Consider the following 27,065-nt stretch of genomic DNA (forward strand, 5'->3'; position numbering starts at 1 on the left):
GCTCCCAGCTTTCGGAGATGTACCAGCAGCTCTGCAGGGCGGACCTCGACGCCTGCGCGTGGGCACCGTGGGCAGGGGGCGTTCCTGGAAGCCATTCCCACCCTGCGAGGGCTGGCCACACCTCAACCATAAATGTACGTGAGATAGATCCACCCCACTGTAAACACACCCACCACGAACCAGGTAAATCTTCCCTCCCACCCGAGGTCCAGCTAAACGCATCCCCATTCCAACCTCCCCTGAGAACCGGAAATGCCTGGGGCCTCCCCAGCACCACTTTCCACGAGGGCAATCCCGGCTGGGGAGGGATGTAGAAAGACGCAGGTCTGGACTGACTGTGCTTATAGCTTATTTCAAATCTTACAAAAGTGTGCAACCTTGCAAACAGTTGCCTTGGGGCCCTGCCTGAGGCCCAGCCTGCTGATTGCAAGGGCCAGCAGCCAATCTTCCTTCCTCTGGCTCAGAACCCTGATTTCAGCGAGGCACCAGCACCGCACATAATTACAGACCTCATTTTGCAGCTTCCAGTGCGGCTGGACGTGACTCTGGCCAGCAAGATGTTCAGAGAAGTGGGAGGAGGGGTCCCCCGAGGATTGGGAAAGGGAGGTGGGGATCCTCTCGGCCAAAGTCCCCAAACTGCTTATCTCTCTTCTCGATCATCTCTCCCTTCTCCTCAGCTCACACCCTTACTAAAAACACCGACTGTTCCTATGGACGAAGTAAACAGATCTTCACACGTATCATGAATTCTTTAACGAAGACATATTGATGAGCTGAACGCATGCACTCAAAAGACCATTCATAGAATTAGATCAACCTTCACTTTGGCCAGATCCTTAACAAGCTACTATCGTTAGGGAGCAACTGGGATTTTTTTCATGACGACTGAGCTACTGGGGTGGGTGGCGTGGGTAGGGCTGGGGTTAGCAGCTAGAACCCATGGAAGGGCAGGATCAAGGATGCAACATTTGTGGAGTCAAATGAAAGCCAAGGTTAGATGGTCAAGACATTTCCTCATTTCTTCAATAGTAATGAGATCACCATAGGATCAGTAGGCGGTGTCCCTTTGTCATCCTCTCTTCTAAGCCTTCTCCTTTTATGAGCCCATCTCACCACCATTAGCTGCTAACCAGCATTGGAGGTGTGCATCCCTTTACTCATTTGTCTTCATTAATTCATTCATCAAATATTTGTCGACTGTTTTGTGTGAGACACCGTTTATTAGTGAGGAGTCATTCCAACTACATATAATAGAAACCCTCCAAACAACATTTGGCTTAAGTAAAAGAAAGGTTTATTTCTCTCTGTTGGGAAACAAGCCTGGAGGTCAGAAGCCCAGGGACCCAGGCTCCTTCAGTCTTGCTGTCATCCAAAGTCATCACCTTGTGGCCCAAAATGGCTGTTCAGCTCCAGCCCTTGCATCCACATTCCAGGCGGGAGGAAGGAGGAAGGGAAAAGGACCAAAACGGGGGCCTACCTTTGTGATCCCTTTCACCTGGAATGCGCTGGGCCCCACCTGGCCAATCTTGCTCACCTTTCAGGTCAAGCTCCCTGAATACACGTACCTCCTTCTCATGATAACGAAGTGGTTATTTGTACAACTGTTTTTGTGCATTCAGGTCTCCATTAGACTGTAATTTCCGTCTGCTGCCGCAGTCCCCGTGCGGTGCCAGGGGAAGCAACACCTCTCCGGGGACGCGTGGATGAGCCCGTGCTGGACTGTGGCCTCGGTTTTCTCTGGACTCGCTCTTCCTGCTTACCAGGCCCAGGTTGGTGTTTGGTGGTGAACAGGGCCTCTGAGGGAAGATGGGCCAGCTCACAGAGCAAGGATAAAATTATGCTTTCTGTTTGATTTCCATTACTCTAATGGTGACCCATTTTATCTGCCTCACACTGGGCTGTCTTCAAGATGACAAGGTGACAGTGTCTCACTGGGTCACTGCTGAGCGCACAGAGCCCATTATAACCCTGGCCGTGGGTCTCAGCACAGCCTGTGCCGGGAAGCAGGCATCTGCTATCCGGGGTGCCATCCTCCTTTGTCTAAATGCCTCTGCTGGCCCTGGGGAGTCACAGCATCTCTCCTCGCTTCTGCCTTGCTGGGTCTGCAGGCTTCTGGTGCCCACCTAACTCTCCCTGGCCAGGGTCACGGGCCACACCCAGGATTTGTACAGAATCCCCTCACCCAGACTGAGGGAGAAGCAGCGACAGTGGGTGTCGCCCCGGGTGGTGTCTTGGTGACAGACCATGTCAACTTAGAGGACCCACATTTGTTCCATGAAGGGAACGTCTGCAGGGACCCCTTCTGGCCCAGCAGCGCCTGAGGGACGTAAGAAGGGCCCACAGCTCTGAGGCGGGGGAGCCAGTCAGCCCCCAGGAACTGAAAACCTAAGTGCCCCCCTAGCTGAGTTGCCCCATTTTAGAAAAACAGGACGGGGTCTGGGTCCCCGAGGACCACTGGGCACCGACCGGGAGGCAGGGAAGCTGGGCGAGCTTTGGCCTCCCGTCCTCCCCCCATGGATGGCTCTGAGGCTGAATCCGCCATCCAGCCGCTGCAAAAGCGTGCGAGGGGGGTGCCCCGGGGGCCCAGGACCCAGCGACCCGCCCAGCTTGGATTGAGGGTCTCTGGCTGCGGAGGGCTCGCTGGCGGCACGCGACGCGGTGCCGAGGTGGGGGGCTCACTGCCCCGGAGCCGCTAACAGCCAGGTCGGGAGGCTCTCGCGCGGGGTGCGGGGGTCTCTCCGGCGTCCCCGCCCTCCCGCAGGCGCTCCGAGCGCCCCTTGGGAACCGAGTTCCGGTCCCTCCCGCCCACTCGGGCCGGCGAGGGCGCGGGGGGCGGGAACCGAGCCCGTGACGCGGCGGAGCGGCCCCGGACGCGCCGCATAAATCGCGGTGGCGGCGGCTCCGGGCGCTGACACGTCGAGGGAGCCCGGCCGCCCTGAGCTTCCCGCCTCCGTGTCCCCGAGGCCGCGCCATGCGGTGAGAGCCCCCTGCCCTACCCTACTCGACCCGACTCGACGGACGCGCGGCCCCGCCGACATCCCCGGACCCGCTGACGCCCCAGGACCTGCAGATCGCCCGGGCCCCGCCGCTCAAGGTACCGCGCCCCAGGGGACCCCAGCGAGAGGCGGACCCCCTTTCTCCGCCGTCCCCTCTCCGGAGCGCCCACCTGAGGGTGGACCTTCCCTGGGGCCGGCGCGGCGCCTCTGCCCCTTGCCCAGGCTCTCGGTCCTCGGCACCTCGGCTCCTGGCCGCCCTTCCCGCACCCGCAGGGGGCGGGGGGGGGGTCCGAGCCTCCGCCCGACGTGAGCCCTGGGGACCGAGACCGGCCTCCCCGCGTCGTCCCCCACCGCCCGCCTTCCCTTGCAGATGCCCAGAGGCTGCGCCCTCCTGCTCGCCTCGCTGCTCCTCGCTGCGGCCCTTTCAGCCACCCTGGGGCTCGGGTCGCCGGTAAGTGCAGGCTGGGGAGCGAACGCTCCCCAAGCGGGTCCCCTTCTCTGCAAAGGGGGGCAACCGCATCAGAACCAGGCTCGGGGGAGGGTGGGTGCCTTGTGCCATCAATTCTGCCTCCGGGCGGGCGGGGGTGGGGGGGTCTCTGCCGCGGGGAGCTGAGCAGGGAGGGGCCCGGCTCCCGCGAGCAGACCAGAGGGGTCTGGGCGGAGGGCGGCGGTTTCCGCTCAGAGGCTCCCTCCTTTCCTCCTGGCACCTCGCCTCTCCCAGTGTGTAAACAGCCCCTGGCTATCGACCACTAAACGTGGACACTGCTGTACTTGAGGTTAGCGCGTCGGACGAGTGAGAAGCAAATCTCATTCCATTCGGTTCAGTAGAGCCTCAGTACACCGTGTGCAAGCTGGTGTTATCAACAGGTGTTCTCAGCATCACTTAAAAGCGAGTGGGTGCGCTCTGAGTCTGTGGTCTACGGCGCAAAAGGAAGTATTTGATAAAGCAAGTAGTCCTATTTTCATGTCAAATATAGCTTATCTGCAAATCTGGAATTTCTCGCAGCTTCCAAAAGTACATGCATTATTCTAAGTCCTATGAAGGTCTGAGTGAATTTCACTTAATGTCCTTCTAATTTCATTTAAAGCTCTTGCTTTAACAGTCTGCAACTCTCGGCTTAGTATATGAAAGAGTAACTAAAGTGTGTTTGTACTTTAAGTTCTGTGATTATTTGAAGTAAGTAACTTCACAGGCTGCCATGGTGGGTTATACAAGCAGAAGCGGCCTCTGGGGCTGCTTTGAGCCAGCGCAGCCGGTACCAGGCAAGATTCTTGCCATCTGAACCCCTTTCTCCCATTTAAGGTGAAGGAAAAGAGAGGCTGGACCCTGAACAGTGCTGGCTACCTTCTTGGACCACGTAAGTGATGCGGGTACATGGCCTCCCGACACCGAACCTGCCCTTCTAGTGCTGGCTGTGGCACTTGCGCTCATCCTGCTGTTTCTGAAATATGGGGATGGCCAGTCATCGTTCTGATACCTTGATATTCCAGTTTGAGTCTGATAAAGGGAAACAGGGGAGTCTTCCATGAGACTCTGAGGCAGGATGGTTTCTCTGTAGGTTTAACTGATTCCCTGAAAGGCAGCCCCCCGGATGTCCCAATTCTCAGTCTCCTCCCCATTTGTCCTCCCACCCTTGGGGCACCTCGCTCTTTCTTGAACCCTGACCCATCCTGCAGCCTGCAGCTTGGCAAACCCTCAGGGCCCTCTCCTGCCTTCTCTGCACCCTTCCCCCTTTTTACCCCGTTCCTCGGCCTGGCCAGTCTCAACTGCTCGGCACATTGGCCAAGGCCTGATACCTCCGGAAGCCTCTCCTTCCTCTGGCTCTCCTGCCCTGCACCCCATGGGATTCCTAGCCTCGGACTTTGCTCAGGCTTTCCCAGGTGACCGTCTTGGAAGGCAGACATCCCTTGGGGCTCTGTTCTGGGCCCTCTCTTGGGTCCCTCTGTGTCTCCCTAAACGTTCCCATCCACTCCTTGGCTTCACAGAGCACCCCAGGTCGACTGACCCCAGCCTTATCTCCATCTTCCGTGAGTCTAAGCCTGGGATAGGAATTCGCAGGTGACCTGAAGAAGCCAAAACATGCTCACCCCAAAACTAAATGCAGAAGGTCCCCTTCCTGCTCCAAATCTGTCCCTGGAGCTGCCCTGCAGGGTGACTGACGCTTGGTGTCTCGTCCTTGATGTGACACCGTCTGGACTCGGTGGGAGTAGTTTGATTACATTCATGGTGCAGAGAATCCCGGGAGTCTAGGGCAGCGGGGGCCTTCAGAGACCCCCTGTCCGCCTGCTGCCTTTACAGGGAGGCGCACCGAGCCCGGGGCCCAGAGACCAGCTCGCTGCTGTGGGATTCCTAAGTGGGCGCAGAGGGCGGCAGGCAGCGGGGGAGCGGGTGTGTGCAGACAGGCCACGCCTCCAGCGCTAAAGGGCACAGCTCTGGGCAGTGCAGGCTACGGCCACTGCGGCCTCCCCTCACCCACTCAGCCCCCACTCTCTGCTCTCTTCACGTCCTCTGTCTGCAGTGACACCTTCAGATTTTAATTGTCCTAAAGGAGGGGGCGAGGGGAGACCTTTCACTTCCCATCCAACCTCCTACCTACTCGTAGCTTTCAAATTTGCAGGCACGGTTGATTTGGGGACATCCATCCACCTTAAAAAAAAATCCTCCTCTATTTATTTCCTACTTTCTTGCCGGAAACGAGGCAAACAACTCATATACAGCTCACATCCCAGTCCTTCCAGAGTCGCTGGGAAGAATGGTCCCCGATTAAACTACCCCGGGAGCTCCTTTTAGTTCTTAATCCCCAAGTGTAAGTACAGACTCTTCTCCCCCTGCAGGTGGTTGTTTATCTGACCACCTGGAGGGTGCCTGAGAGCAGGGCTTTGAGAAACACAGGCACAGAAATGACAAAAACTAAACGGGGCCACGGGCAGGATCTGCTGGGCTTCTTTAGTCTCAGATCAAACGCAGCAGCCGGTCCCCACGTGGTCTTGTCACTTCGCCTGCAGGAGGCAAAGACTGATTTAAAGGGCACGAGTTTTCCTGAACCCTTTGCAGCCCTGAGTTCTTCCCCTGAGAAAGCACCTCATCTCTGTGTGCCACTGGCCCGAAAGAAAGAAGGAGCCCTTTAACAGAAATACTTGTCCATGTGACTCTGGCATACTGAAAATGTGTTTATCAAGAAGATTTAGGGAATTCCCTGGCGGTGCAGTGGTTAGGACTCAGCGCTTTCACTGCTGGGGCCCGGGTTCAATCCCTGGTCGGGGAGCTAAGATCCCACATGCTTTGTGGCACGGCCAAAAAATCCTGTTAGAAAACAAGCCGTTTTTCACTATCAGGTTGGATCACCAGAAGCTGTCCGTCTGGACTAGCTGTCTGTCAGGATTCTTTGCAACCTCACACTGTGCTCCTGACTTCTGTTCTCAGGTCAGCATAGAAAATGGCAACATAAAAATGCTGAGGACAGTTTGAGCCTGACCGCACCCAGCGGCCTTTGGAAGCGCCGGGTTACTGATCATCCCTCCACATTTAATGCCAAGACCTCTGTCTCTGGAAAAATGAGTTCGCTTTCTTTTGTCTGGGCTTGGAGATGGTACCAGGCCAGGTAGCCAGAGACCGAGAGCCAGACCTTCTCCTTTAGCCCGGAGAGGGCCCCTCTCAGGCCCTTCTCTTCATTCCAGGGCACTTGGTGGAGAGCCCTCATTCTTTCCAATACTTTTGTTTTTGTTTTTTTGCCCGTGCCGCTCAGCACATGGGATCTTAATTTCCCGACCAGGGATCGAACCTGGGCCCCTGCAGTGGAAGCGCGGAGTCCTAACCCCTGGACCGCCAGGGAACTGCAATTACCATTCCCCTGTGTCACTCCACCCAGAGTGTGTGCCTGCGTGCACACACACACATACACACACACACACACACACACACACACTCAACCTCCCTCCTTCCCTCCCCTCCTCCTTCTGTCTCTGTCTGTATCTCTCTCCCCGGCTTCAGTCTGTCTCCCACACAGCAGCCAGTGATCTTTGAGAAATAAAATTCTGATTACATCAGAACTGCAAATCCTGTGGTTCCCCCCCCGACCCCATTTTCAGGGACACAGGACTCCAGCCCCTGTCCTCTGCCTGGGAGGCAACCAGCTCAAACTCCAGCCCCCCCGGGGCCCCCTTGGCACTCCCCTCTCCCTGCACCAGGTCTGCGCCCCTGGGGCCGGTGCCCTCTGCTGGCCACGTGCTGCCCCCTCTTGGCTGGAGGCTCCCCTCTTGTTCCGTGGGGCCCCAGCACCTGGAGAAGAGCTGTACCCTGGCCCTGGCACGAGTTCCTCCCTCAGGTTCCACGGAGGACAACTCCCTCTTCCATGGTCTCCCTCCCTTGGCTTTGTTTTTCTGTCCGTTGTGTTGCGTGTTGGCTGTAAGCAGCCATGTGCGCTTTCATTACAGTGGCAACACTCAGGTGCTTTCCTCTGATTTGCAAACAGATGCCATTGACAACCACAGATCATTTCACGACAAGCATGGCTTCACTGGCAAGCGGGAACTCGAGCCTGAAGACGAAGCCAGGCCAGGTGAGAGGACTTTAATCTCAGGGCACACAGGGCAGTGGGGGGTATCGGGCTCCTGCCACCGCTGACCCACAGCCAGGGCCTGAGCTTGGCCCGGTCCCATCTGTCAGCCACCAGAAATAGGAGCAGCAAACCTGAGGGTAAGCTCAGGGGCGGCCACAGGGGCTCAGGGCCTCCACTGCGCTGAGCTGGGCTCTGAGAGGGAGGGAGGGACACGCCGGTGATGCCCCCAGGTGCCCAGGTCTAAGACAGGCACCAAGGTCGTCAACGCTGATCCCCTCTGGTTTCTAGGAAGCATTGACAGGCGGCTGTTGGAGAACAATGTCGTGCGCACGATAATCGAGTTTCTGACTTTCTTGCAGCTCAAAGGTATGTGAAATAGTACCAACATAAAATGCCACCTCTTAGAAGCCTGTGCACATTAAAAACCTGTCAAGAAAGGATTCCACAGACTTCTCCTGGGAAGGAACCATGGTCCACCTACACACCGACAGTCACGCTGGTGGGTGGGGTTACAGGCGGGGGCATGGGAACCAGCTGCAAAGGGGCCTGGTCCATTCACTCTGCTGGACCCACATTTCTTGACATGGTAACAGCGGCTGTACCTTCCGGGGCCTAGTTACTACACACAGTCAGGCTCTGCGTAGACCACCTTAAACCGTATCTTGGGAGCGCGGCGAGTGAAGGGAGCCCGCGGCCCGGATTGCCCTTTCACCCTGCGCAGCCTCCAGTGGGGCTGGCTGCATGTAACCCCGACAGCTCTCCATCCCGGGATCTAGTACAGCCCATGGGGGCCTTTCTGTGAAGCATTCAGCCCCAGCACTTCTGTGCCTCAGGGCTGTCATTCATGCCACTGTGAGGGTCAAAGCTGCCCCTGTGGACGGGGCTCAGAGCTCACCACAGGGAGGTGGCCTGGGGACACAGTGGCACGTGGGCCACTTTGAAGGGAGACCTTGGGTGGTCAGGTTCTGCACATCACAGTTTTGTTGTCTAGTTGGAAGAGCGAAGACTAATTCTTGGGTTCTGTTTTGATCCATTTGCTCTCAGGCTCCACTGCCTTAGTTGAGGGACTTCAGGTGGGCGTGGGGAGGGGGGAGGGAGTCGGGGGAGGAGACTTGAGGCCTGTGCTTTTCCTTAGAACCATCCATGGGCAGGGGGACTGTGGGAGAAGAACTTAGAAACCTCAGGACCAAGTAACCGATCCCCTCTGTTCGAGCCCAGTGCAGGCTTTGGGGAAATCTCTGCTGGAGAAAATCTGCTGGTGACTTTTCCAGTGAGGGGCAGAGGGACTCTTCCGGGTTTTTTGTTTGTTTGTTTTGTTTTGGATGTTGTAACATGGAACTTCTTTCATTAGGAGACATCGAGTTTCATTGCCCAAACAGGAATTACACTCTTTTAGAGTCTGACCGTTTCAAATGCATGCTAAGTACGAGAGTTAAATGTGACACGTGCCTCATCCTGGGTTTGCTGCCGTGAGCATCTCTGCAGAGGACGGGCACTTGAGCTTGGCCCTCCCCTCTGCAGACGCTGGGGCCCTGGAGCGCCGGCCCGGCCTCCCCGCAGTGCCCTCGGAAGGCGTGGAGCAGTCCTAGGAGGCTCCCAGGGCGGTGCGGCTCTTCGTGGGCATCGAAGTCAAGCTCGAAGCCTATGATAATCATACGGCAACGAGTGCAGAGTCAACCACCCCCGTCCTCTCTGCCCTGCTGCTGTGCTCTCATCATTTAAGATTCTTTCCCTTTGGTCATACTTTTGAGCGGCAAATAAAAAACCAGCAACAGCCTGTGATTACCGTTTTCTTCCACACGTGTGTCTTGTTGCCGCTGCCACCAGTGTGTGTTTAAAAGATGATGCTTGATTACAGTCACACGTAATAGAAGTTTTACACCCAAATTCTACCATCCAGAGCATCTCTGAGACACTTTCTCTCGTCACTCATGTCCAGGGAACAAAGTTATCTTAAGCTGAGTCAAACGTAATTATGAAGGTCAGTCTGTTTCTGAGACAAACAAAACCACAAAACAGACAGAACCCCTGGCCTCGTGGAGTTGATGTTTTAGGGAGATGGGAACCAAGAAGCCTAAAGAAACCCTAAACGTGATAGATGAGAGAACTGTCTGGCGCTTGTGAAGGTGAACAGTGACGACGAGAAGCAGCCGCAGTGCCGGGGCCGCGGCTGAAGCGGGATGAACACGCGCAGCGTTAAGGTCCGTGTGGCCGGGTTAGAAAGGAACTGTCGTAGAAACCATAACTATTTTATGCGCTAAGTCAACGATGAGTTAAAGGCAGCATGTGGGGACAGTAATAGCAGAGATGGGGTGATCTCTGGAGCAGAAATAAAAAGGCCATACAGAAGATCCAAAAAGAAAACAGGCAAGGATGAGAAGCCAGACATCAAGATAAATGATGGCCCGTAGGCCCCTTCGCACAAACCAGAGCAGATCTGATGCGGAAGTGGGAGGGATCTTTCCGTGCTCCCTCCCCCAGCAGTGCCTCTCACCCCTGGGGGCCCAGGTTGGCCCCCAGACCACCGCAGTCAGCGTCTGGGCACCCGCCGTGTTTTCATACTCCCCCAGGTGATGGCAATACGCAGCCAAGCGTGAGACTCGCCCCCTAAAGACCGGCTTCCGAGAAGAAGTAGACACTGGTTGGTTATCCAAGCCCTGCTGGTAGGGCCCCAGCCCCCGCTTCCTCTCCCTGCTCCCTCTCTCATGACACGTGGCACTCACTGGCAGCCACTTTCCCTCTTCCCACCAGCCATCCTTCCTTCCTCTGCACATGCCATGGGCAGACCCGGCTGGTCCAATCCCAGCTCAGGGTTCAGGAACACCACACATGGGGTTCCGCAGGCCCCGGGCCTGTCCTTCACTCCCTACCCCTCGCCATCCTCGGTTCTCCTCTTTCACATTGCTTTAAATCGCCCAGACTTGGGTGGGCCCCAGGGTCCCTGGAGGCCTCGTCAGAAGTCGGGTGGCCAGCCCTGCCCACAGTGCTGATTCAGGAGGACAAGGTGTGCAGGACCCGCACTCCGAACAAGCACCCCACTAATGCCGCTGCTGCTGGTCAGGGACCACGCCTCATTTACTCACTCCAGCCCGCAGCCTGGGCTGCCTTGCCTCCTTCCTTCCGGCGGCCATGGACACACCTGTCCCCACCCCAGCCCGCTCTAGTAGCCTCCTTATGCCCTAAGCGCCAGACCCCCACCAACTGCAGCTCCTGGCCCAGCCTTGCTCACCCAAAACCTCTGCACACATCCCTCCTGGTGCCTGGTAAACTCCTCCACGTCCCACAGGACCCCACTCTGCAGCGGCCGCTCAGGGGCGCCTTCCTGCTCGCCCTCCGCCGCAGGGCTGTGAGCAGGCCCAGTGTGTGCCGTGCTGCCCCAGTCGAGTGCGCACCGCTCATTCCGTCTGCGGCTGTGTCTCCTCACCACGCTGTAACTCCCTCAGGAAACAAACCGTGCTGGGTGGGACAGAGGTGCACCTGGGCCACTCTCTGCGTTCCAGCACGGCACCTGGCGGAACACACATCTACACAACACACATCTCGGGAGCAGAGGTAGGAACTGCCAAGGCAGCCCTGCCTCAGCGCAGAGGCGTGCGCCCCAGAATCGGGCTCTGCAATCTCAGCCCCTCTCAGCCATCCACCTCCTCCGAGGTTCTTCCTCCTTTTCGGAATAACTGCCGTGGGAGAGGTGGTCGCAGCCACAGGTGAGGGGCGGGGGCGGCCGTGGTGCCGTTTGCCGGCCAACAAATTGGTGGACGAGGTGGCCATTCTCAGAGAGGCTGCAGAAGAGACCCTTTACTTCCAGAGAACGTGGTAGGAGCTGTCTACGGCCGTGCCGCGTAACTCAGTCGCCAGCCATGGCGGTATTTTCAAGGAAAAGGGTCCACCGGCCGCCGGAGGAAGTGGAGAGTTCGCAGACAGTCCTGAGACCACCCAGGTGGCCAGCCGAGAGGTGGAAGAGGAGAGCGTGGGCGCCATTTACCTTGAGGAGGTGGCTGTATCCATCCCACGAAGGCGCAGTCATGCACGCTGATGGCTACGCCCCAGCCCCGCCGCCTGCCCAGAACCACGCTGCTGGGTCATACTCAGTGCGGGGGGGGCTTGCTGAGCGGCCGCCCAAGCCGAGGAAGAGAGAGCCGCGCTCGGGAGGCCCTTCCGGGAGGGAGGGGAAAGTGATGCTTGAGAGGAGAGGAGAGAGGTACTGGGAGGCTGAGGGGGTCCTAGGGCGGGGCGGTGAAGTCTTAGAAAGACAAAAAATCACAGCTGATTACCTTCTCACGTACAACCCACAACTTTTGCTTTTAGTACGTTGCAAAAGAGAGAAAGAGAGAGAGAGATTCTAGCAGTCCATTTTAAAGTCTGGATCTTACCCTACTTTACCCAAGGTAAAAACGAAGAAGGCTCTAGAAAACAGAAAGCTTGACCACCTCTGATCTAAGTTTAAGAAAAAATGTTTGCTGACTTCCACTTTCCGGAGTGGGTATACTTTTCTCTTACCCTCTTGTCAGCACAATGAAAAGCCCTGGACATTATATATGAAACAAGCACAAGGAGACTCCAAGTCAAGAAGCAGCAGCCCAGCCAGGGAGCTCGGGAGTGAAGGGTGACACGGTGCGGAGACCCTGGGTTTCCTGCTTGCCTCCTGAACAGGGTGAAGAGGTCGATCTGCTCCAAGCTGATACACAGGCTTAACACAGTTCCCATCAAGAAAGAGCATGAAAAGACAAAATAGGGACATCAAGGACTGTCACCTAAAACATATAAAGAACCCTCAAAACTGAACAAAAACAAAAAATCGAGTTAAAATGGGCAAAATACATGAACAGACACTTCACCGAAGAGGTTACAGAGATTAAAAAAAGCTCAAGAAGAGATGTTCAACATGATTAGTCACTTGGGGGATGCACAGTAAAAACACAGTGCGGTATCACTAAACACCTGTCAGAACGGCTACCATAAAAGATAGTGAGAGCACCAAATGCTGGCAAGGCTGCAGAGAGAGTGGATGACTCGTACGTCGCTGCTGAGAATGTAAAATGCTGACATCAAACACGCAACTACTGTCCAGCCCAGCACCTGCACTCCTGAGCCTTCATCCCAGCCAAATGGAAACCCACCTTTACACAAGGACCTGCACGCAAGCGTTCATAGTAGTTTATTCATAACAGGCAAAAACTGGAAACAGCTCAGATGTCCTTCAGGGATTAAACTCTGGTCATCCACACCATGTACCTACTACTCAGCAATAACAAAATAAGAGATTATTAAGATACACAACAACCTGGGAGAATCTCCAGAGGATTCTTCCAAGTGAAAAAGAATCCTAAAATGTTACAAACTGTATGACTCCATTTACATAGCATTCTTTTTTAAAATGAAAAATATATATAGTTATTTATTTATTTGGCTGCGCCGGGTCTTAAAGTTGCAGCGTGCGGGCTGTTCATTGCTGCGTGCATGTGGGATCCGGTTCCCTGACCAGGGATGGAACCTGGGCCCCCTGCATTGGGAGAGCGGAGTCTTACCCACTGGACCGCCAGGGAAGTCCCTATATATCATTTTTGAAATGACGAAAGTCAAGCAATGGAGCACAGGCTAGCGGCTGCCGAGGGTCCAGGAGGGGGCGGGGAAAGAAGAGAGATGGTGGGAAAGAGAGACTTGAGGGATCGCTGAGCGGACAGAGTCCTGCGTCTTGACTGTATCAATGTCACTATCCTGGCTGTGATATTGTACTAAAGTTTTGCAAGGATGTTACCACCAGGGGAAACTAGATAAAGGGTACACAGCATCTCTCTGTATTGTTTCTTACAATTGCAGATAAATCTACAATTATCTCAAAATGAAATGTTTAACTTTTTTAAAAGCTACTTAAAATATTTTTTAAGGCCCTCGTATGTTCCCTGGTGAATTCTACCAAACATGTAAGGAAAAAATTATTCCAATTCTTTACAATGTCTTCCAGGACGCAGAAGCAGAGGGACTACTTCCTAACTCACTCTATGAGGGCAACATTACCCTAATACTAAGACCAGACAAAGGAACTACATGAAAATTACAGATCAATATCTCTTATGGACATAAATGCCAAAATTCTTAACAAAATATTAGCAAATCAAATCCAATAATGTATAAAAAGAATTATACACCACAACTAAGTGGGATTTAACCTAAGTAAGCAAGTCTGGTTCAACATTCAAAAGTCAATTAATGTAACCCATCACATCAACAGGCTAAGGGAGAAAAATCACAGGAGCATATCAGTAGATGCAGAAAAAGCATGTGACAAAATCCAACACCCAGAGGTGATAAAAACCTTCAGCAAAGTATGAATAGATAAAGAATATCTACAACTGATGAAGAATATCTACAGTAAAAACTAAAGCTTACATCATATTGAATGGTGAGAAACTAGAAACTTTCCCACTGAGATCAGGAACAAGGCAAGGATGTCCCCCATCACTGCTTTTCAACATGATACTGGAAGTTCTAGCTAATGTGAGAAGACAAGGAAATCAAAATTATACAGGCTGAGAAGGAAGAAATAAAACTTTCTTTGTTCACAGATGACATGATTGTCTGTGTTAAAAATCTGAAAATCAGCCCTAAAAAATCCTGGAATGTAAAAGCAATTATAGGGGCTTCCCTGGTGGCACAGTGGTTGAGAGTCCACCTGCCAATGCAGGGGACGCGGGTTCGTGTCCTGGTTCGGAAGGATCCCACATGCCGCGGAGCGGCTGGGCCCGTGAGCCATGGCCACTGAGCCTGCGCGTCCGGAGCCTATGCTTCGCAACGGGAGAGGCCACAACAGTAAGAGGCCAGCGTACCGCAAAAAAAAAAAAAAAAAGAAAAAGCAATTATAGTAAGGTTGCAGGATACAAGGTTAATATATAAAAGTCAATCACTTTCCTATACAACACTAGCGAACAAGTGGAATTTGAAATTAAAAACACAGTACCATTTATGTTAAAATACTTAGGTATAAATCTAACAAAATATGTACAAGATCTATATGAGGAAAACTACAGGGACTTCCCTGGTGGCGCAGTGGTTAAGAATCTGCCTCCCAATGCAGGGGACACAGGTTCAAGCCCTGGTCCGGGAAGACCCCACTTGCTGCGGAGCAACTAAGCCCGTGCGCCACAACTGCTGAAGCCTGTGCACCTAGAGCCTGTGCTCTGCAACAGGAGAAGCCACCATAGTGAGAAGCCTGCACACTGCAACGAAGAGTATCCCCTGCTTGCTGCAACTAGAGAAAGCCCACGTGCAGCAAGGAAGACCCAACGCAGCCAAAAATAAATAAATTTATTTTAAAAACTCTACAAACTCTGATGAAAGAAATCAGAGAAGAACTAAATAATTGAAGAGATATTCCATGTTCATGGAGAGGAAGACTCAGTATTTCCAAGGTGCCAGTTCTTCACAACTTGATCTATAGAATCAACACAATCCCAATCAAAATCTCAGCAAGTTATTTTGTAAATGTCAAAAAACTGATTCTAAAGTTATATGGAGAGGCAAAAGACCCGGAATAGCCAACACAATATTGAAGGAGAAGAACAAAGTTTGACTGACACTATCCAACCTCAAGACTTACTATAAAGCTACAGTAATCAGGACAGTGTGGTCTTGGTGGAAAAATTAACAAATAGGTCAATGGACCACAATAGAGAGCCCAGAAGCATACCCACATAAATACGGTCAACTGACCTTTGGCAAAGGGGCAAAGGTAATACAATAGAGGAAAGAATGTCTTTTCAGCAAATGGTGCCAGAACAACTGGACATCCACATGCAGAAAAATGAATCTAGACATAGACCTTATACTCTTCATAAAAATGAACTCAAAGTGGATCACAGACATAACTGTAAAATGCAGAACTCCTAGAAGATAAAATTGTGATCTATAAAAGAAATGACTGGTGAGCTGGACTTCATTAAAATTAAAAACTGTTCTGCAAAAGTCACTGTTGAGAGACTGAGAAGATAAGCCACAGACTGGGAGAAAATATTTGTAAAAGACACATCTGATTAAGGACTATTATCCAAAATATACAGAGAACTCTTAAAACTCAACAGTGAGAAAATGAGCAGCCCAGTTACAAAGGGGCTAAAGACCTGGACAGATACCTCACTAAAGAAAATACACAGGTGGTAAGTAAGCACATGAAAAGATACTTTAGATCTTTTGTCCTTAGGAAATTGCAAATTAAAACAACAACGAGATACGGCCACACACCTATCAAAATGGCCAAAATCCAAAACATTGACACCACCCAGTGCTCACTTCTGCCCACCTGGGCCCACGACCTTCATAAAGAGAGCTTCACCTGCAGAATGAGCTGTGCCTTTCCCCTCCAGTTGTCCTTATCCTTTCCTCAAACTGCTGTTCTCTTAGATTCTCTAACTTCTCCCATCATTTTTATCTTGGATGAAAATTCCACCTTCAATTCCTTAAACAAGTATATTTACTTCTTACAATAATTTGTCTATTGTGGTTTTAAAAGCTTCACCCCACTGAAACTAGACAATCCCTGGCAGAATTTTAGGTATTGGTGCAGGGTTTAATAAAAGGGATAAAGGTCTTCAGAGCCACGATGAGGGTTACAAGTAGGCTCCTGCTGATATATTGCAGCCAATAGAAGCTTGTCTCTTAAGGATGGTTTGCTTGCTCCCACATTTTCTGTATTGTGTATAAGCTTGTGGTTAACTGATAGGAAAGAAGATTTTCAGCATGTGCAACATAAATATATATTTGGTCTCTGCCCCCGACATAGAGTTCCTAAAACTCCTGTAATTTCCTGAATGATAGGGGTGGTAGGAGCATCTTACACAGAGCATCTGAATTCCTTGGAATATCCTAGGTGGTAGGAATGTCGTTTGTTCCACGGAGGTGACTCTTGGTGGGCTCCTGGATAGCTTCAGAATGGGAGCTGGTCTCCAGAAAGACCAAACCATTATTAGAAGCTTGTAATCTGCAGCCACGTCCCCATCCCCCAGGGAGGGGAGAGGAGCTGGAGATTGAGTTAATCTGCATGATGAAGCCTCAGTAAAAATCCCTAAACTACAGGGTGTGGAGAGCTTCCAGGTTGGTGAGCACAGCCATGTGCCAGGAAGGTGGTGCACTCCAGCTCCAAGGGACAGAAACTCCTGTGCTCAGCACCCTTCTGGACCTCGCCCTATGTACCTTTTCATCTGTTCATTTATACCCTTGATAATAAACCAGTAATGGTAAGTAAAGTGTCTTCCTGAGTTCTGTGAGCTGTTATAACAAATTATCTAACCCGAGGAGGGGTCATGGGAGCTTCAGGTTTGTAGTGAAGTCAGACAGAAGTGGGGGTAACCTGGGACCCACTACGTGTGATTGGTGTCTGCAGTGGGGGCAGTCTTGTGGGACTGAGGCCTTAATCCTGTGGAGTCTGAATTCAATTCAATTCAATTACAGGACACCTGAGAGTTGGAGAATTGGTTGGTGTTGGAAAAAATTTAAAACACCACGCATTTGGTGTCGGAAGTGTGAGTAGAGAAATAGTTCTCTTTTAGCGTGTGTCATTTTTGTTTAAATGACTTTTTCTCGGATTCTTGAAAAGATAAGACGTAAGCTAAACTGCATTTCTGGAAAAACAAAAACCCAGCAGATAATCTAACCTAATCACAAAGGTGGCCCATGTCATTTAGTACACAGAAGGTAGAAAGATGACAAGGTGGTTAAATTTGCACAGCCACACCCAGAAATAAGGACATACTATTTTTATTTTTATATGGTTTTAAAATAGCATTACTTCTCTCTCAGAAACAAAAAGATGTGCTTTTATGTTTTTTTAGTCATCCTATGTAACTTTAACTCTGGGCATTAGAGTGGCTTTATTCACAACTCTACTTTGGCTTTTACTTCTCATACTGAATTTTCTACAAGTTGTACTGACTTAATAAATTCTCTCCACTGAGAATCCCTGCAGGGGTCACGCCTTTCCAGATGCCCTTTCCCTAACTTTCAGGCTTCAGCTCAGTGTACCTGGCCACAGCCCGAGTATCCTCAGGCAGCACCAAAGGTCCCTTAGCTCACAGGAGCCCAGGTTCCAGGCGGACTCCCCTGAAATGCTGGGGTCATTGCCCTAAGGATTGCTGCTCACTTGCTGGTCAGGGCTGCCTCCGGCCTCTGCAGGGGGCTGTACCTAGTTGCAGGGTCTTTCTAGGCAGCTGTTTGCCTCAAAGTAGTCCTGGAGGACACTGTTCCCTTCCCCTCCCTCCACACCTGCACCGTGCAGCTCCTGGGCACTTACAATGTGCCTGATGCAAATTGGAATGTGCTAGAAGTGTAAAATACACACTGGATTTCAAATATTTGGTACATACAAAGAATGTGAACTATCTCAATCATTTTTATTTTGATTATATGTTGAAATGATAGTGTTGGGGATATATGAGGTTAAATAAAAGATTATTAAACTGATTTCACCTGTTCCTTTTTTACTTTTCTCATATATGGCTACTAGAAAATTCTAAATTATATGTGGTCGGCAGATATTGCAGTTGGCAGCACTGCCAAGAGGGACATGGAAAGGAGGGCAGCCCTCCCAGAAGGAGTCACAAAGCCCCCCATTTCCAAGTCCCCTTCCAGCCCCCAAGGGTGAAGTGGGCCAGGTGGGCTCCTCCACAGCGTCCCCTCCCTGCTCTGTCTCGAGATGTTGATGGGACTGAAAGCGCACAGAGCAACAGGGAACACTGCTCATGGAGAACTCCGCCATCCTACAATGCTTGTCTCTACCTCCGGCTTCTGCCACAGAACCCAGATCCCAATGGGTCACAAAGGCGTTGAAACAGAGAAGAATTAAGAATTTCTTTTCCCCGCTTTGGCTCCCCATCAGAGCTAGGCTGTTCCAAACACAACTCTACAAATCATCAGCTCGCTCCTTGGCTCCTGGCTTACTGGTGTGCCTAGTGGCCAGGCCCTATGACCCCACTTCTTTTAGTGGTGTGTTTGTAAATGAGTTTCTAAACATTCTCCAAGGGGCCAATACTATTAATGAGCACAGAAACATAACGAGTATAAAGTTAATTACAACAATGGAAGACATGCCAAAATTTTATTCCTCTTTTCTTTTACAATAGAACCAAAAGAGAGTCAACTTAATAACTTATCTTACCTGCTGATTTCTGCAAACTAGTTACTTTACAAACAATAATAATATTATAACAATAATTATGGAGAAGTTAATTGGATAATAGAGCTTTTCCACAATTTAAATGGAAACACATAAGAAACTAAATAATTTTCAGTCCCACAACTCAAAATGCTACTGACCAAACCAACCCTGCTGTCTGCATTTCACTGTGGCCCTAGAGGAGACTGGTAATTCCTGTGACTCTGGGGAAACATCTACACTCAGAAATTCTCCAGGGTATTCAGTAGTTCTCTACAGATTTTAAGTTGTATCTTAGCAGCCTATCTGGAGAATTTGTTTCTAAACAATTTAGGGGAAAATCATTATGGCTTTTTATGCAGAGAACCCGCCAGAGGAAGAAATTCCCGGGAGAGGGTGAAGTCAATAGGAATGGACTTTTACTTCTCTCCAGGGCCTGCTTCCACCCTCCATGACTCAGTGTTAGTGCAGACAATTCTCCCGGGATCACAGGAACACATGCTCTCTCCTCGGGTCCAGACAACAGCAGTTATGTCATGCACCTCCTCAAAAACGGAGGGAGGGTTTTAATCGCCAAATCCCTCAGAGACTCTGAGTAACCCCTTGGTGCCCTGATGCAGAGGGAAAGCTTGATTTTAACGATGAAGCTGTTGGTGTAGACCTGGCCTCATGGTCCTTAAAACAACTTTTCTAAACGAGTTTTCCTGCAGAATATGGAGACAAAATCTACATGCATGCACATTTCACCACGTTGTACTTGACTCAATTTTCAACCCTTTGGATTTAAACTCAATATGGAGAATCTGCGACAAGCATCTCCCGAATTCCTCTAAGATCATCTGCTCTGCCAAGCTCTCAGAGCAGTGCTCCTTCTCGGCCTCTTCGCCCTGAGCCAGCAGGCAGGCGCACGTGGCTTCCACCACCTCCCAGGAGATGCATGAGGATGACTGCCTGTCAGAAGCAGACCAGTTAAAGGCCACGTTCAGTCACTCCACTGTTTTTAAATACCTTTCGTATTCAAGGAGACATGTTTGTCAAAGCATTGTAAGAATGTCACCGGTAAAATCTAATGTCTTCCTAACACTGGAAGCTATGTTACCTGTCATGACATAAAGGATTGCTCTTAGAAGAAGAATACAGAGGTCAGGTGAATCTGTCAGCTCCTAGACGTCCCTCTCACGGCAGATCCTAAATTTTCTCAAACTGAGATCCACTAAGGAGCCCAGAGACCTGGGCTGCAGTATCAAGCCCATGGGCTGGGCAGCGGTCGAAGCAGCAGGAATCTTAGCTAAGACAAGCCATGCAGCCTTGCTCTAAGCTCTGTGCACAAGTCTACCTGAGGAAAGTGGCAGTAGGACAGCTACCCAGGGCACCGGCCCCTCCTCCCAGCGGCACTTGCGCTACAGACGCACAATGGCTCTGAGGACTCGCCTCCTAGGGGGCGTGCTGTCAGCATGGCCTTGCCTCGGAATGCCCCCTGGATCCCTGAAGAGATTCCGTTGTACGGGACCAGCCACTCTCCCCACTGGGCTCAAGGGGCAACTGTGGCTTAGCTAGATAGTTGCCCAAGTCATGCTCAAACTGAAAAAATTTAGGAAAACTATAAAGTATTAAAAAGTGTTGGATTATGAAAATATAGACGTTGGGATTGGTTAAAATCTCTCTATAAAGGCAATACACAATGACTTTTGTTGAAGATGAAAGAACAGGGCTGTCCTCAGGTCAAGAGTCTTAACATTTTGAGACCAGACTCCAATGTATGGAGCCCCTATCACATTCCATCGGACACACAACATCCCCATGTCAGGCAATGTTTTCACATATAATTTCACAGAAGATGCAGCCATGTTTCAGTACATTTTTACCAATGACGACCTCTGCAGGTCACAGTGATGAGTATTTCTGATGTCTCTAACCAAATAAGCATGAACTTGGCTTTTCTACATGTTATCAATTAATTAATGATATCCAGTACTTTATCATGACATGACCCATCACAGAGAACTCAAAGAAACTTTTTAAAATGGATGAATCTAGTCCAATATATAATAAAATTATTACTCAATCTTTGAGACCTGCTAGGAGTATAATATGACCTCAAAATAATTAAATGGGAAGATATCCAACTAAAGTGGACTCCATAATCACTTTAGTAAGGAATACAGCACACACCGAGAACATCTCTCTGCCGTCACTTCCTATGGTAAAGAGTGGTTCGGGTGTTTGCTGCCTAGAGATCATGCCCTTGCCTCCTGAGGTCCTGTAGGGAACTTCTGCTCTTGTACGAAACCCGGGGTAACTCAGACGGTCAGGACAAAAAGGTCAAGCTAAGAGGACAAATAGGACCAAGCGAATTCGACAGCAGGCGCTCCTCTGAGCTAACAGTGTGTGATCTAGGGTTGGTCAAGACAGAGAAAGAAACTGGCGTCTTCCTTCCCCATCCCTTGTCCCCCACCTACAGACAAACACGCTTTCTTCCCAGTGTGTAAACTGTTTTAACTCTCCTCTCAAATTTTATCTTTTTTTTGGCCGCGCTGCACGGCTTATGGGGGGATCTTAGTTCCCCGGCCAGGGACTGAAACCGGGCCCCGGCAGTGAAAGTGCAGAGTTCTAACCACTGGACTGCCAGGGAATTTCCAACTCTCCTCTCAAAATAACCTTGAATTCCCCTATTAGGAGGGTTAGTTCAGAGTACCTACCTATCTTTTCTGAATTTTGGTAGTCCTGAAAATTTAGTTGTTGACAAATGATGGCCGCCTTCAAAACCTCCGATTTCCATATAGTTTGGCATGTTCATTAGTGTTTTTCGTTCTGGGCTTTCTTCATAATTTTTGCAATCGATGCATTTGCAAATAGAAGAACACATAATTTTGGCCTGGTAATGTAAAATGCTTCAATAAAATTAGGTTGTCCTACCATTCATCAAAAACCAACAAATTCTATTTGGATCTTAAATAACTGTTTATATCTGTGTGTGCACGCACGTATGTAATCTGCGATTTTCATACCAAAGAAAGGCAGAAGTGAAGAGGGGCAGGTGACTGTGAGGTGAAGAGAGGTGGGGAGGGGCCCCCGAGGGCCAGTGGGCGGGTGTGGGTGTGAGCCCCGAGCAGAGAGTGGGGTCTCTCCATCGTCCAGCGGAGCACAGCGAAGGCTCCATCTGACCCTTGTTCTAATCGAAGCCTGCCTCAGCCGGTTATAGCACTCCAGCCCGACCACCCTTCTCCTTCAGCACCGAGGGTGTCGTGCTGGCTCTGCTGTTGCAGAGAACGTGCGAGTGGGTAGAACATGAAACCCACCCGAGGCCGGGCCTGCGGTGGGCATTCTAGGGGGAGGCCCTTCCTGCTTCCTTGTGGGTGGACTTTGTTTCTTGTCACACAGTTGTGTGACACTCAGGGCTGGGGACCAACCCCTTGCTCAGGCCCGGCCTGGGGGCAGTCAGAAGGCTGGCCCTGTGACACTCTGGTTTCCAGTTTCCTCTTAGTTTCAGCCCCTGGGGGTTTCCGTCTGTCCTTTCCAGCTCAGACATGCATCTAATGGGGTGTGTTTTATTCTGCACCTCTCGGTGTTTTGAATAGGAGGTTTTTCGAGGTTGCTAGTCTGTTGTAATGCCAGACACTACAGGACATCAGCACTTTGCGTGGGCCACTGCCCGGCAGAGGAAAGTGGGCTGACACACGGTGTCTCGGCAGCCAGACGAGCTGCTTGGGAGCTGCCTGCTCAGAGCACCCAGGTGTGAGGACAAGGCTGCCCCCACTACCCCACCCAGAGCGTCTCCGCCCTGCTCAGCAAGGAAAAGGCCCGCCTCTGGGAGCCACCAGGTGCTGGCCACTGAGGGAAGCTCCAGCCCCTGGTCAGCAGCTGCAGGGCGGGCAAGGCCCTGGCACTGGGCACCCTCTGCTGGACACTCAGGGCGGGCTCGGGGGAGACAACATGCTCCCAAAGGAGGCCTGAGCTCATTTACTTGATTCGTAAGGCGTAATTCACATTTGAGAAATTAAGGTAGATTGATGGGTGCCCTTTTAGAAGCCCTGGAAGGAAGAAATTAAATTATATTTCTCCCTTTAAATTGAAGATTTTTTAACCACAAAGTTACTTAGGCCATATATTTAGCTGGTTTTTAAAAATAATACTTAGGAATTGCTGACTGACCTCAAAGCATTCACAGTAATTCTTAAGGCAGCCTGACTTCTTGCAATTACATCCTTTGCTGTGTCGAGGCTTAACGTCTCCCAATTGTCCTTTCCCAATTTTTTGTTGGAAAGCTTCCGGATTTCTATCAAGACATGCCTAAGACAGAAAATGCAAAACTCCATCAAGATATATTTTATTATTTAAAAATAATGTTCAGTGCAAAGCACCTGGCTTGCCCGACGAGCAGTGTGCCTCATCTCCTCACATCGTTGAGGAAGTGCATCACCCCCCCATTTCATTTTAATTCATTTGAACACTTAAAGGTAGAAAATTTATGGACAGTAACGATGTGATGAAAATCATTGTGTCCATGTGGACATATTTCCTTCCTGCATCTCTTGTACTTTTTTTCCTGAGATAGTTGGGATCATGGTACTCTGATACCAGCTCACGTTTGCTAAACGTGCACTGTGTTCCACTTTCTGTGTGACTTATACGCGATCTCTCATTTAATCCTCACAGCAACCTTGTGGAGGAAACACTACCACTGTTCTTGCTGTCTGCCGGATGAAGAGACTGAGGCACCGAGAGGTCAGATGACAGCGACCAAGTGATGGAGTCCGGTTCCGGTCCCTGTGCTCACGTCCAGCCCCGGGTCTCAACCACCAGGTGCCTTTGGCATACATCACGCTCGGCTTTTTATCGTGCTTTGTCTGTTTGACTCTTCTACCTGTCTGCTACCTATCTAGACTATTTTCAATGACAAGGTGAGGCCGTGCTCTTTATAACGCTGTGCTGGAGCAACGCGGAAGGCACAGCGGCAGCCCCCGTCCTCCCTCTCCCCTCACAGGTGAGCAGCGGGGATCCGTCGGCACCAGAGCCCTGGAGGTCCCCTTCGCTGCAGAAGTGCCTTTGCAGTGAGGCTGCTGTTTGTGTGCTTTCACTTTTTACTGCAGCCCGAGGGATGGTGGACGTGACGAATCTGAGCATGTGTGAGCCCCGTGCGACCCCCACCCAGACCAGGTCAGAGGACAGTCCAGCCCACCCATGCCGAGGTCCCTCATGACTCCTCCTCATTAACACACCCCTGAGGGAACCTCTATTCTGACTGGGATTGCTTTAATTTTGCCTGTTCTGGAACTTCATCTAAGTGGAACCATTTGGTGTGTGTTCTTTTCCAGCTGGCTTCTTTCGCCAGCGCCGTGTGAGATTCTCCGGGCTGTGGCGCAGAGCTGTGGGTCTTTGTTTTTCATTGATGTGTGTCACCTGTTAGATGATACACCCCGACAGATCTATTCATTCTACCACTGAACACACGGATTGTTTCCAGTTTGGGACTATTATGAATAAAACTGCTGTGAACATTTTTTTTTTTTTTTTTTTTTGCAGTACGCGGGCCTCTCACTGTTGCGGCCTCTCCCGTTGCGGAGCACAGGCTCCGGACGCGCAGGCTCAGCGGCCATGGCTCACTGGCTCAGCCGCTCTGCGGCACGCGGGATCCTCCCGGACCGGGGCACAAACCGGTGTCCCCTGCATAGGCAGGCGGACTCTCAACCACTGCGCCACCAGGGAAGCCCTGCTGTGAACATTTTTGCACAAGCCTCTGGTAGACATGTACACTCATTTCTAGGGGCTCTGTTTTTAGGAATGAACTGCTGGATCACAGCACATACAAAGGTTTAGTTTTAGTAACTATTGCCAAACAATTTTCCAAAGTGCTGGTACCAATTTACATCCCTACCAGCAATGCATGAGAATTCCAACACTTTTTTAAAAAAATAAATTTATTTATTTATTTTTGGCTGCATTGGGTCTTCATTGTTGTGCACGGGCTTTCCCTTGTTGCAGAGCACAGGCTCTAGGCGCATGGGCTTCAGTAGCTGTGGCTTGTGGGCTCTAGAGTGCAGGCTCAGTAGTTGTGGTGCATGGGCTTAGTTGTTCCGTGGCATGTGGGATCTTCCCGGACCAGGGCTCGAACCCGTGTTCCCTGCATTAGCAGGTGGATTCTTAACCACTGCGCCACCAGGGAAGTCCCCCAACACTTTTCAAATAGAACTTTTTATACTTTTAATTGCAGACAGTATCCTTTACCCCTGAAGAAAAGGCTACTATACTGAAGCTTAGATGCAATTGAAGCTGTGGATCTGCCTGTATCAAAATTGATATTTTCAACTGATTTATCTATAATTCAAGAGGCAAGTTAAAGTATTTTAGAAAAAATAAACAGACCAACCATGGCACAGTAGGAGAGCCTCAAGTCCACAGGGGATGGCCCTCAGTTTCCCTGGGTAAGTGAGAGGACACCAAGCCGTGGCCCGAGCAGGTGGGCTGTGCTCCCTTCTCTGGTAATCTTTTGTGCCCACGGGAAGGGATGAAAAGTGCCCCTAATGCATTTAGCCTTTAGCAGGTGGCCTGCGGGGCTCTCCAAGGTGCCGTCTGCCCCTAGATTCTCCCTTCACCGGGAAGCCAAGGAGAATAAAAATCAGTCTAAGTAACGATGGCCGAGAGCTTTCACCCAGCTTTCTTCACACAGTGGACCATCTCGCCTTTTCAGACTACACTCTTTGAACTCAGGCTTATCTGCTGCATAACACAATCCGAATTTCTAAACCTCAAATCAAGGCAACGTGGAGGAGGACGCTCTACAGAGGCCGAGAAGGAGAGAAATGTGGACGCGGGCAGTGTGTCTGGGCCTTCGGGCGTTGGCGGGCGGGTGCCGGGGCTTCACCTCCGAGGCCGATCCTCAGGGAAGCCGCCGGGTCACGGCTGAGCTGATCGAGCACCTGGAGCGGCTAGCGCTTGTGGACTTCGGCAGCCAAGAGGCCGTGGCACGGCTGGAGAAAGCCATCGCCTTCGCCGACCGGCTCCGCGCCGTGGACACAGACCGGGTGGAGCCCAAAGAGTCAGTTCTGGAGGACAGATGTCTGTACCTGAGATCCGACAATGTGGTAGAAGGCAACTGTGCTGAAGAACTACTACAAAACTCCCACCGAGGTGTGGAGGAGTATTTTGTGGCTCCCGCAGGTAATATCTCTTGACCAAAGCTGGATGAAAAAGAGCCCTTCTCACACCGCTGAGTAGCTCTTCTGGGAAGGGGTGCCCTCTAAAAACGTGGACGTGCAATGACTATTTTGTTAGGAACACTAATGCTCCCACTTCCTTCAGTCACCTGAAAAAGTGATGGCTAGGTATCTTTCAGTAACTAACTCTTTTGAAGACAGAATTGGGAAAGATCTAGCCAAAGTAAGGCAGAGTCACTGATGCCAATGGAAGTAGAAGGTATTGCCAGTTTCCAAGGAAATGGATCAAATGTACTCACAGGCTTTTCTGTATGGAAGACTTTATCCCCTCCCCAAAAGACTGTCTACCGAACTGCATTTAAGTGAGTTTTTCTATTCATGTAACTGTTAGACATTGTATCTGATCACTGTGTGACACCCTGAGTTGTCCTTTTCAGTTGCTGCTTCCAGTGACTTGAGCAGCCTTTCATCTTTACTGAACACCCTTAAATTTGTTCTTGGGTACCCACTTTGCTCCAAGCAGAGGGCTGCCTTTCTGCTAAGGAGGGAGGCAGCTTTGGGGGGTGGTGGATATGTTTATGGCCTTCATGGCTGTGATTTCACGTGTGTATACTTAACCCCGAACTCACTGAGTTGTATACATTAAACGTACAGCTTTTTACAGGTCAACTGTATTTCAGTAAAGTGGTTAAAAAAAAAGACAACGTGGATACTTCCATGCTCTTAAACCACACCCTTCTGGGACCCTGCTGCCCCCATGAAGCCCTCCCGTGCTGGTGGAGAATAAAGGTCTTTCTCCAGCCGCCACTCTCACAACAGCCCCGGTCATGGTCAATACCGCCACCTTCAGGCATACAGTCCTATTTAATGTATACTCTTCAACACTTTAGGTTTTCCCAATACTGAAATTAGAAATCTGACGAGATCGTTTTGTGAATATCCCCTGCACTTTTAAATGCTTTCAGAATGTGTGTATTTAATGGAAATTTGTTACCTTAATGGCCTCAAACCGTTCCATGTCATGATGTAAATTGTTGCAACAATTATTACAATTGCACTTGTTGCAAAAGTCCCCGCTTGCAAAGCAATCACAGTACCTGTGAATAAAACAACACAGTGTGTCAAAGGCACCCCTGCGAGTAGTTAAAAACAAGTGTGCACACACCTACAGGGAGAGAGCTGGTCACACGCCAAGTCAACACAACTTTTAGTTACG

At 50.7% G+C, this 27,065-nt stretch overlaps 3 protein-coding genes across 3 annotated transcripts in view; 2 read left to right on the forward strand and 1 right to left on the reverse strand.

Annotated features, from left to right (window-relative positions):
- Nucleotides 1–3,366: 3,366 nt before the first annotated feature.
- Nucleotides 3,367–9,258, forward strand: GAL (galanin and GMAP prepropeptide; the record flags this gene model as incomplete). Its single annotated transcript, XM_082660601.1, has 5 exons — nt 3,367–3,447; nt 4,300–4,354; nt 7,469–7,555; nt 7,844–7,921; nt 9,077–9,258. 5 exons carry the CDS (start codon nt 3,367–3,369, stop codon nt 9,142–9,144), a joined length of 369 nt encoding a protein of 122 aa, XP_082516727.1. The 3' UTR covers nt 9,145–9,258.
- Nucleotides 9,259–19,438: 10,180 nt separating this feature from the next.
- The window catches only part of TESMIN (testis expressed metallothionein like protein), a gene marked incomplete at both ends in the record, with an annotated part of 37,954 nt that continues 30,327 nt past the window's right edge, over nt 19,439–27,065 (reverse strand). The window contains 4 exons of the mRNA XM_082660137.1: nt 19,439–19,646; nt 21,395–21,570; nt 22,848–22,985; nt 26,844–26,946. Coding sequence (XP_082516263.1) covers nt 19,439–19,646; nt 21,395–21,570; nt 22,848–22,985; nt 26,844–26,946 — 625 coding nt within the window. The remainder of the gene's footprint in view (nt 19,647–21,394; nt 21,571–22,847; nt 22,986–26,843; nt 26,947–27,065) is intronic.
- LOC309826782 (glutamyl-tRNA(Gln) amidotransferase subunit C, mitochondrial-like) lies at nt 25,496–25,882 on the forward strand (the record flags this gene model as incomplete). The annotated part of the gene is made up of 1 exon (XM_082661147.1): nt 25,496–25,882. One exon carries the CDS (start codon nt 25,496–25,498, stop codon nt 25,865–25,867), a length of 372 nt encoding a protein of 123 aa, XP_082517273.1. The 3' UTR covers nt 25,868–25,882.

The sequence above is a fragment of the Grampus griseus genome (genome assembly GCF_964374135.1).
Source record: "Grampus griseus genome assembly, chromosome: 8".
NCBI classification, from domain to species: domain Eukaryota; kingdom Metazoa; phylum Chordata; class Mammalia; order Artiodactyla; family Delphinidae; genus Grampus; species Grampus griseus.